Source organism: Cataglyphis hispanica, chromosome 10, assembly GCF_021464435.1.
Source record: "Cataglyphis hispanica isolate Lineage 1 chromosome 10, ULB_Chis1_1.0, whole genome shotgun sequence".
Classification (NCBI taxonomy): domain Eukaryota; kingdom Metazoa; phylum Arthropoda; class Insecta; order Hymenoptera; family Formicidae; genus Cataglyphis; species Cataglyphis hispanica.
The window spans coordinates 762,501-773,077 of record NC_065963.1 but is presented as its reverse complement, the minus strand read 5'-3'; the positions used below and the strand labels follow the sequence as shown (position 1 = coordinate 773,077).

Genomic DNA, 10,577 nt, shown 5'->3' with positions numbered 1-10,577 from the left:
AGATTCTGCCGGCAAACATTAGCTGAATGCAAACGCAGTTGATGTCAGTTTGCTAACAGATTTTGATTAAATCTGCTACCAATCTGCCGTCATACTGCTAACATTTTGCTTAAGGGGATATTTTAAACATGTTTAAACATAACTCCCTATTATAATGAATGTATCACTGTCATAAATCATGAAAAAATACAATAAAAAAATCGTGCCTCTCTTCTTCTTTCATGTTAGTTTCTTGGAAAAAATTATGTTAATTTCACTAGTTAAGCCTAATAAGATGAAAGATTGACGGGATGGAGGGAGAGGGAGAAAGCATAAAAGTTTGTTGCGTGGATAACGATTGGGGACGCTGTTCGCCAATGAGACTAACCTATATTCTATCTTCTTTCTTTACCCTTCCCGAACAATAAAGGCCGGTTTGTCTCCCACCTCCTCCTCCTCTTTTATCTTCCCTTCTCTCTTTGCACCCTTTTGTCGACCACGAAGTTCTCATTCAATGTTTCCCCTCTTTCTGTTCCTACCCTTACACTCTTTGTCTGTCTCTTTTTGCTGCCATTCTTTTTTTTTAAACGAGGATTGATTGAGCGATAAAAGTTGAAAGAGAGACATATTTATGCTAGAATATGATATTTTTCAAAATCGCAAGAATATTATTTATATATTTCGGAATACATTATCCCAATACGCTTATGCTCTTATACTGCAAAATTTTAGAATTTTTATTTGGACGTTTCTGATATTTCTATTTTCGCACAAAGAGAGATCATTTGTTATTTTGTATAATTTTGTACTTTTAATAATTTCCAGAAATTCAACGCAATGGATGCTCAACAGTTCTAGCGAGCATAAAAGCTCTAGCTCGGCAACATATCGTGTACGATACGTATGCACAAGGGCAATAGAAGCGAGGCTATCTGAGAAAGGGTGGGTCGGTTGGCTCGTACCCATGTCACGAATGCGCGCGTCTGCCATATGCACCCCCGTCTCCAACCCCCTTGCTGCCCCTTCGCGACCGTGCGCGAAAGAGGTGAATGCAGTCGGCTGTCATTTTGCAATCCGTTCAGACGCCATTCAGATGCGTCCGACGCGTGTCCGTATCGACGCAGCCGCGCGATTCATCTACAGAGCCATGTTCTTGTCATCCACCCCAGTGTCGATGTACGCTGGGTGATGCCGGTGATCGCGACAATCTTAACGACACGTGAGAGAATATCCCGAGAGAGGTGGAATAGGATTTTGTCTCCCTGCTTGCATCCTCATCTCAAGGTATATAACCGAGAAATATGCAAGTATATGTCTCGATATTACCTATTATTATAATGATATTATAGACTGCCAGTAGATATTTGGCAGTACATATATACTCGGGATATCTATATATTATAAAATATACTTAAATCTTCCTTGAAGATTTCCTGATCTTCCAGGTATTTTTGTTTAAAATTCCAGGTAAAGAGAATATCCTAAAGACTTTTTGATGCAATTTTTCAAAGCAAATTTTTTTATTGCATATATTTTTTTAATATTTTTTATTCATACTAAGGAAATTCATAGAGTTCTTATGCTTCAAAAGTGCTAGATTTATAAATGTACTGAAAAAAAAAGACAAGAACTTTTGTAAGATAAATATTTTTCACTTACATATAACATTTTCATTTTTTATCAATAAAAATTATTAATTAATAAAAAATATTTATTGCATATTCAATAATTTGTTAAGACATTTTTATTGAATATATAAACAGAGAGAAATAAGTATATATTTATAATATATTTTAAACGCATATAATTCACTTGACTTGATTGTTTACAATATGAGAACAAAATCATAAAAAAAATTTTTTTTTAATTTTCTAAATTTCAATAGAATTCTATGAAAATTCCTTGATTTTTCCAAGTACAAAAAAAATCTTTAAGAATTCCATGGTTTCCATGTTTTTTAGGGAATAGACATTCTGTATACTAAAATTTGTTTACTACATGCGTCTTTTTAATGTTTTTTACTCATACGAAGAAAAAACAGAGCCTCTCAAGTTTCCAGAGTGCTAGATTTATAAATATACTGAAAAAAAGAACTTTGTAAGATACATTTTTCTTTTGCATTTTCATTTTTTTATCAATAAAAATTACAATAAAGAATATATTCTGCATATTCAATATTTTATTCAATATCTGCATATTCAATATTTTATTAAAACATTGGATATATAAACAAAGAGAGAAATAAATATGTATTTATAATATTTTAAACGCGTATAATTCACTTGACTGACTATTTACAATATCAGAGCAAAATTATAGAGATTTTTAAAAAATGAATTTCAATAGAATTTTATGAGAATTCCGTAATTTTTCCAGGTGCAAAAGAAATCCTTAAAAATTCTATAGTTCTCGATGTTTTTTCAGGGAGTGGACACTCTACATATTGAAAAATTTATATATATGTAGTTTCTCTCACTTGTATAATGCATTGTATAAGTTTTATTGTTTAAGAGCACACACAAAAATCTATTATTCAGTATAAAAAATTTTGTGTAAAAAATCATTGTATATACACTACATATATCAAAGATTGATTTTAAAAATTTTCTCGTAAATCATCAAATGAGTTATGCATCGAAAATAAAAGCAATTGTAAATTTTCACGTTTTTTAATATAAATCTTATAATATAAATTTGAAATTAATTTGAATTGAATATAAAGTCTATTTAATACTTTTAAAGTATAGTTTATTAAATAGAATTAAATTGATTTAAATAGAGATGAATCGAATAATTTAGCACTTATATTAGTTTATTGATTTACAATCATTAATGATCATAATATCTATCGATATTTTCTCTTACAATATATTCATAATTCAACACAATTCAACATAATTCAATAATAAGATTGTAGATATAATAAGCTAATTCTAATATACTTTATTTCTTAGCGATAAATAAGAAGCTTGTGAATTCTGTAATTAAAATCGATTCGATAGAGAGAGAAAATGTATAATTTTTGCATACATAATTACGCGTGACTAAAATATGTGATGCATATTCAAGCAGATAGACTTTTCGTTAAAGATATATGTACATCTTCTTCAAACTTTATTACTTTATATACTCATCAAACTTTATTATTTTATATACATATATAGGATTATACATATATAGGAAAGATTGGGTTGTTGCTTGAATATTTTTCGTGCGTCATACAAAAAGAATCGCATATACATATATACACGAATGAGTTTCAAACAAAATAATTTAATATATAATTTTTTCTTCAATCTTTTTCGTTTTAGCTTTGCTATAAAATTGCTATATATATGGACAGAGACATTTAAATCTTTTAAGGATAATTTGCATGTACAATAGTAGCAAAAAACTGTCAAAATTAAAAAAAAATATTTCTTACATTTATAGCGTTTGAAAAATCAAACAAATAAATCCGAGTTATGAAAAGAAATAAAGTATCACAAAATAATATGGATTTTGACGTCTTCGTAAAAAAAAATAGTTGTAATTAATATCTTTCCTAATTTATAACAAAAACTTTTGATCGTGAATATCCCCTGAAATTAAGAAACCCCTACAAGAAACAATGAAAAACGAATAATTTGTAAACGAGAGAAAGAGATAGATAATATTTTTTTACAATTTTTAATAAATAACTTTTAAACGAGTGGATCTAAATCAAGTTTTGCACAAAAGTTTATTAGAGTTTTCTTAACTAATATATGTGAAAATTTTTATTTTATTGGTAATATTTTTTCCTTGTCAAATTTGTCAATAAGTGCTACAATATGCAATTTTCCATAAGAATCAAGTAACTTTAAACTTAAATAATTTCCAAATCGTTAAGAGAATTATGCTCAGTTTTTGCACAGATATTTAGAAGAAGTAGAATAGTCTATGAAATTTTCATGCTTTTGTTAATATTTTTTGTTAATATATATATATGACATACATCCTTAATTTACTGCAAATTAAAATCTTCATAACTTTTGATCGCTTCAGTGAATGGACTCAGGATTTTTTTTATAAGTTTCTGAACATATAAAAGAACATTCTGTTTTGGTTAAATTTTGGTTAAATTCTTAATATTTCAAAAATAGGTACGAAACATCCTTAAATAGTTTGATTAAATATTTCTACAAGTATGATATACTTCTCTTATTTCTAAGCGACGAGTTCATTTATCCGCGTTATTTTTAACATTAGTATGAAATTGAGACACTTGCATAATCGAATATTCAGTTTCGGCAAACTGAATTATTGATTTTTCGGCTACTACACAATGATTATCGGTTGTCATTGTCGCATTGTAACCACCGCTAAAATAAATAACGATATGATAGCGAGTTTTTACTATTAAAAAAATGTGTGTAATCGAATTATTACAGAAATATCAATTATATAAGAGATTGTTAAAAATCTTTTTATTACTTTATCTATAATTTCACTACGAAAGCGCCACAACATAGAGTTAAAAAATGTATAATAGAAAACAAGATATAAAAGTGAAACGTAAATAATGTAATTTGTAGCGAAATGAATGTGATGTTTAAGCGACCGTGAATGGGAAATATGTATATCCGGTTTCATGAATCATCGGTGTATTCTTGAGAACTATATAGGCGCGTAAAATGCCTACAAAGATATTCATAAATATTTGTATGCTTGCAGCTATTTGTATGCTTGAGATCAATAATAAAATTGATGCCGATATATATCAATTTGAATCTTACATTATAATGAAATATATTATAATAAATTATTTAATTTATTTATTTAAATAAAAACCAAAAAAGCTATGATTTATCTCGCAAAAAACACATTCATATATAATCAAATCTAAATAAATATAATTATATATATATATATATATATATATATATATATATATATATATATTCATATATGTTTTCTTTTTCTCGTATAATCTCTGTCCGTAAATACAGAAAAAATAATAAAAGAAATAATTAAAAATAATTAAAAAATAACTGGAAAAATAATTCTTGTATTACTGTATAAAAAATAAAAAATTTGAAAAAATGAAAGACCATTGTCTATATATAATTTGTACATTAATTCGTATGTAATTATATATGCGCAATTTTTTCTCATTTTTCCAAACTTCACTTTTGTGAAAAAAATGTGAAAATTATTCTTTTCACATTATTTTCCCTGCACATGTGGACAGAGATTATATAAGAGAGAGAAAATATATATAGATATAGTATACAAACTTTTTTGGCGGATTTTTAAGAAAAAATTTAACATTTTTTTGAAAGAGTAAAGCATGTAAAAAATTTTAATTCAATGAATTAATGTGATGATATACATTATATTTTATGTTGTATAATACTATTATTTTATTTTATAATAATATTCTCTCTTTCTCTCTCTCTCTCTTTCTCTTTCTTTCACGAAGCTTATTAATATTTTTACTTTCAAATTTCGCCAGAAATTTGTCAGATCTTGGAAAATCTTTCATGTAATACATAATGTGACTCATAATCTTTCAACGCGATTATTTTCGAAATGATTTAAAGAAAAATTATATCAAAATTATATGACATACACACAAAAAGCGAAAAAGAGAGAGAAAAAGAGGTGAAAAGAGAGAGAGAGAGAGAGAGAGGAAGAGAGAGTTTTTTAAGAAATAAGGACATCTTATAAAGACATTATTCTTATATAATTTTATTCTATAAATAAAGATTTATTTATGAAACTTAAAGAAATAAAAAAAATATGTCTATTTATATATAGGGGAAAGTAGGGTAAAATCGGGTAAACTACGAAAACTTTTTTGGATTTGTCTTCCTATAAAAAATCAGAGAGTAAATAAAGTTTTGCTGATCGTTAGTAGTCTTTAGTGGACCTTAAACTATGAGAAAATGAGGCTAGTTGCTAAAAAAAACTTGTTACCAAAGATAAGATTTTTTTTTGGAGAAGTCACAATACTCGGTTTTGACTTCTTCAAAACTGGTAGGGTAAAATCAAAAATAAGCGAAATCAAACTTCAAGAGAGTGGGAGATTGACAAATTAAGAAAAAAAATCTTTTAGAGATGCGCTTGTTTTTATTTTGAAGAAAATCGCAAAAAAAGACAACAAAATTTATATTAAAAGAACTAAAATTATTAAGTTTATCAAAAAGTATTATGAGATAAAAATTGTAGAGAAATGAAATTATGAAAAGATTTGAAATTATATATAAGAAAAAAAGTGAGTTAAAATCCTTCTAAAGTAAAATTAAAGAAATATAAATAAATACAACACGAGATTATTATATCTTGTTTATTTAAAAAAATATATATTACTTTATTAAAAGTAATAAATAAAAGTAGTAAATAAGTGAAAAAATGAGTTTTTTTCGTACCATTTACTTACGTTTATGTACATATTTATTCATATTATTATTACCTTAAGCAGCAGGAAGGTAAACAAACTAAAATAAACAGAATATGATAAGCTTATCGTATATTTATTTCCTCTAATTTTACTTCAGGAGAATTTTAATTCATTCTCTTTTCTTAATTCCATCTTTACAACTTTTATTTAATGATACTTTTCAATAAACCTAATAATTTTAGTATTGCAAATTCAGTTTTCTGATAAAAATTTTATTATTTCCTTTTTTGTGGTTTTCTTCAAAACGAAGCAAAAAAGAGCAAATCTGTAAAGGATTTTTTTCTTAATTTATCGATCCTATATACGCTTCTGAAGTTCTGACATTTAATTTCGAGACTCTGTATATATCATCCATATGTATTTACATATACAGGGTGTCCCAGAATAATGGGGATAAAATTCGTGTGCAGATAGAGCGGATCAAACTTAGTCGAAAAGTCTTTTTTTATTTTTTTATATAACGCTTAATAAAAAAAATTATTGAGTAAAATCTGGTCAATCATCGCCGATCTTTAGCCGGGCGACATCGGTGAGCCATGCTGTACAGTTGAGCGCTCATGCACATTTGAAAATAATCTGGAAAAATTGAAATATAAATCATCCTGTATTATTGCAAGCTAGGAAGGGATTTAATTTATGGATGTGACGGGGCAATAACGGCAATGACGACAATGAAACTAATTCAAACAAGACATGAGACAATCACTTCTTTCCATTATATCGATGGCGTATATCTAGCGTTTGTGCAGGAAGAATCCATTGTTATCGGAAAACATAAAAGTTTTCGCTATATTTACTGGAGTATCTATGGAATCAAAACGTGAAATGTCGATGTGCGATTGGCGCCGTCGCATTAATCGCACGTGCTGCGTGTTGCGCTCTGCGCTTTCATTCACACTGACTTCTCCCCTTCTTCTCCTACTAATACTGATTAGCGCGCCACGATTGGTCGACGTCGATGGGCCGGCGACGCCACCGCGATTCTTATTGGCCGCACGCTTTACTCCCGCGTACTACACGCGTCAGAGTGGAAGAGCGCGGAGCCGGTTGCCAACACTATGAATAGAACCAAAGCCCAGGTCAAGGCGTATGAGAAGAGGAACAAGACGCAAACGGTGCGAACGTTCTCTTTAGGCAGTTTTTCCAAGGAGCTTGCGCGAGAATTACGAGCATTCGATTTCGATTCTATCGCAATATGATCGTATCATCGTACACACGGTGGTCACTTCCAACCACTCACCAAACTCGTGGATCACACATCAATCATACGGTGGTCGCGATATTGGTGTATATGCTGTTGACAAAAGGTATCGATCAAAGAAGCGCGGAAAATAATTCTCTCTCTCTTCTCCCCTCTCCCCCCTCTCTCTTTCTCGTGCGCGCCATCACACGCACACATGATACTTGCATGTATTCTGCTATTGCAACAACTAGAAAAACAGGATGTGGATTTATTTCCGATGTTCCAACTTTTTGAGATATGCAACACTATTTAATATATGCGTGTCATATATGCATGTATGTACATTACTGATGTACATATGTGTACTATACTGACATTTGTCATGGGGTCTGTTCGTTTAGCTGAACTGGCTGCACTAATTCAGAGTTTGTCTTTTTCTCTCCATATTGCAAAGAAAAAGATAAACTCTGAACTAGTGCAGTCAGTTCAGCTAAAACGAACAGACCCATGACTGACAAATGACAATCGACGATTCTACATCTTATGTTTTCCTATCCTCGTTTTCATCATATCCATTAAATTTACCTGTTTATCCGTGTCCTTTTATTTGACGATTTTCTTGTGGTCTCATTCTCAGATGAGATGTAACTAGTTGTTTAATCGATAGAATGAGACATCTCTTCTGTTACATATTGCTGAATCACGGAAACGTGTTTATGCAACTTTTTTCTTCAGGAGAAACCTTGTGTGTACATGATCATATAATTTTGCAAATAATATTTATTACAATGATTTAATATTTCTAGTATATGTTGTAAAATTTTTAATTTACAATGTATATTCTGTGCGTGTATGTCGTTATACATATATAATAATAATAGCGTTTATTACAGATGGTACAAGTATTTCCTTGACTCATTACACGAATGATGTAAATTATTATGATGCAACAATTAATAATAGTGATAATATAAATCCTATAGAGAAATTTTATTTAATCGGTGAACAGAAGTGGCATAAGGATACAATAGTGCCAATTTCATTGCCATTTACAAAGGGAATGCCTGCGAGATCTCATCACAGGTAATTTATCACAGAATTCATGATATATCAAGATGATAATATTGGGATTATATTTGGATATTTTATGATATATATTAAGATGCATTTACGTTATTTATCTTAAAGTATTTTAAATACAGGATTCGGCAGTCCATGACTGGACTGGATGATGCTGGAATGGATCTTCAAGTGGCCCAACTCAGTAGTCAAACAGACAAGGGGGTACATTCCAGGATCGCTCTATCATGGCTAGATTGGCAATTGCCTTTCTTTGTGACACTTTTTGTTATCACTGGCACTATTCTTTTTACATTTCTGGTAAGCACATATTTATTTATTACATATATTTGTATATTATATACACAAAGAAACGAATGTATAGAAGAGATTTATAATTTTCTTTTTCAAAAAACAGGTAATTATTTTAAGAGCTCATAAAAATCTATGAGATTTAATTTATTTACAATAATGAATTGTTCATAATCATGTAAAATAATAAGATGCACTTTTATAATAGATCTTGTTATGGCTGCGGAAACAAATGTCGCGTGAAAAAAATACTGAAGATGGCGATCGGCACGATTTAGTAGAAGAAGGTGCCATTTGCCAGTCGGACAAGTTTAGTAAAGACACAAAAGGATCTGTAGAAGCCAAATGGGTTCATGAAGTATTTGCAAAGCAATCTACATCCATGCAATCAGTACAACCAGTTGTTCAAGCATCAGATTTACCAGAGGTAAGAAATTTACTGATATATAATCTAAATACCTATCTCAAATTATTACAATAGGAATACCACTCCCCTATGTTTTTTTTATTTTTACATTAATAGGTGATGTCCGTCGCGACACCTGAACGTAGACCGGAAGCGATACGTATAAAAGCGAAGGGACTGTTGGAACGACGTGGATCGAGCACAAGTTTAACCATAGAATTAGCAACAGCTCCTGAAAGTCCACCACATATGGTTACTCCTACTCGAGAATGTACGGCGGAAGAATTTTTACTAAGCGCGGGAAATGTATTGTCGAGAACTCAACTGAAGAAGGCCGTTAACGATCCATCAACATTGTACAAAGAATTTTGGGAGGTGCCATTAAATCTCCCGGAGAAAGTGGACGTTTGCGGCTCAGGAGTGAAAAACCGATATTGCTCTGTTTTGCCCAATCCGCAATCGAGAGTAATTCTACCAGGTTCCTCCGACGATCCTCTCGCCGGCTACATAAATGCCAACTACATCCGTGTATGTAAAATAAAAAAATTATATATAAAAGTTTGATTGCGCGAATTCAAAGCTACAATATACCGGATATATTATAGGGATACGATGGCGAAGATGGTAGATACATCGCGACACAGGGACCATTAACTCACACGATAGCGGATTTCTGGAGAATGATCTGGGCAGAAAAAGTTCCTGTAATTGTCATGATAACTAGATTGCATGAAGCCTCTAAAGCCAAGTGTGACGCATATTTTCCCTTTGATGTAAACAGCCGTATACAAGCTGGATCTTTCACTATTATTGTCAACTATGTCGATATGAAAAACGGATATACTATCAGAACTATGGAAATTAGGCATGAAGGAGAAAGAAGGCATTTGCAACATTACTGGTATAATTATAATTATTATTATCAGATTTAATTTGAACTACTCTAGTTTTTGCTTAAATCATTTAATTTCTCGGTTTCTATCTTTCCAACGAGCTCAAGCTTCGAGCTTATCTTCATGTTCATCTAATGTCATATGCCATATACCAATGCCATAAAAAAATGATGACAATTTTGTCCCTACAATTCACTATTCGCCTTGCCTTTGGCGAATTGTCAGCATGATTATGAAATAATTTTTGGAAGATAAATCCATTTTTATATGTCACTAGTAATAATCGATCAGACAATATTTAAGCGGAAATTATGATTATTA

General features: G+C 30.4%; 1 protein-coding gene across 3 annotated transcripts in view; it reads left to right on the top strand.

Annotated features, from left to right (window-relative positions):
- Positions 1 to 1,045: 1,045 nt before the first annotated feature.
- Positions 1,046 to 10,577, top strand: part of LOC126852250 (tyrosine-protein phosphatase non-receptor type 5-like) — a 13,217-nt gene continuing 3,685 nt past the window's right edge. Inside the window, exons 1-6 of one of the 3 annotated variants that reach the window (XM_050596850.1) lie at positions 1,046 to 1,263; positions 8,480 to 8,669; positions 8,789 to 8,966; positions 9,166 to 9,384; positions 9,481 to 9,891; positions 9,969 to 10,264. In XM_050596850.1, the coding sequence (XP_050452807.1) occupies positions 8,647 to 8,669; positions 8,789 to 8,966; positions 9,166 to 9,384; positions 9,481 to 9,891; positions 9,969 to 10,264 (1,127 nt within the window). In that variant the 5' untranslated portion in view covers positions 1,046 to 1,263; positions 8,480 to 8,646. Of the gene's footprint in view, positions 1,264 to 7,477; positions 7,711 to 8,068; positions 8,332 to 8,479; positions 8,670 to 8,788; positions 8,967 to 9,165; positions 9,385 to 9,480; positions 9,892 to 9,968; positions 10,265 to 10,577 lie in introns of those variants that run through there. The other 2 variants (XM_050596848.1, XM_050596849.1) reach the window with 2 other exon arrangements.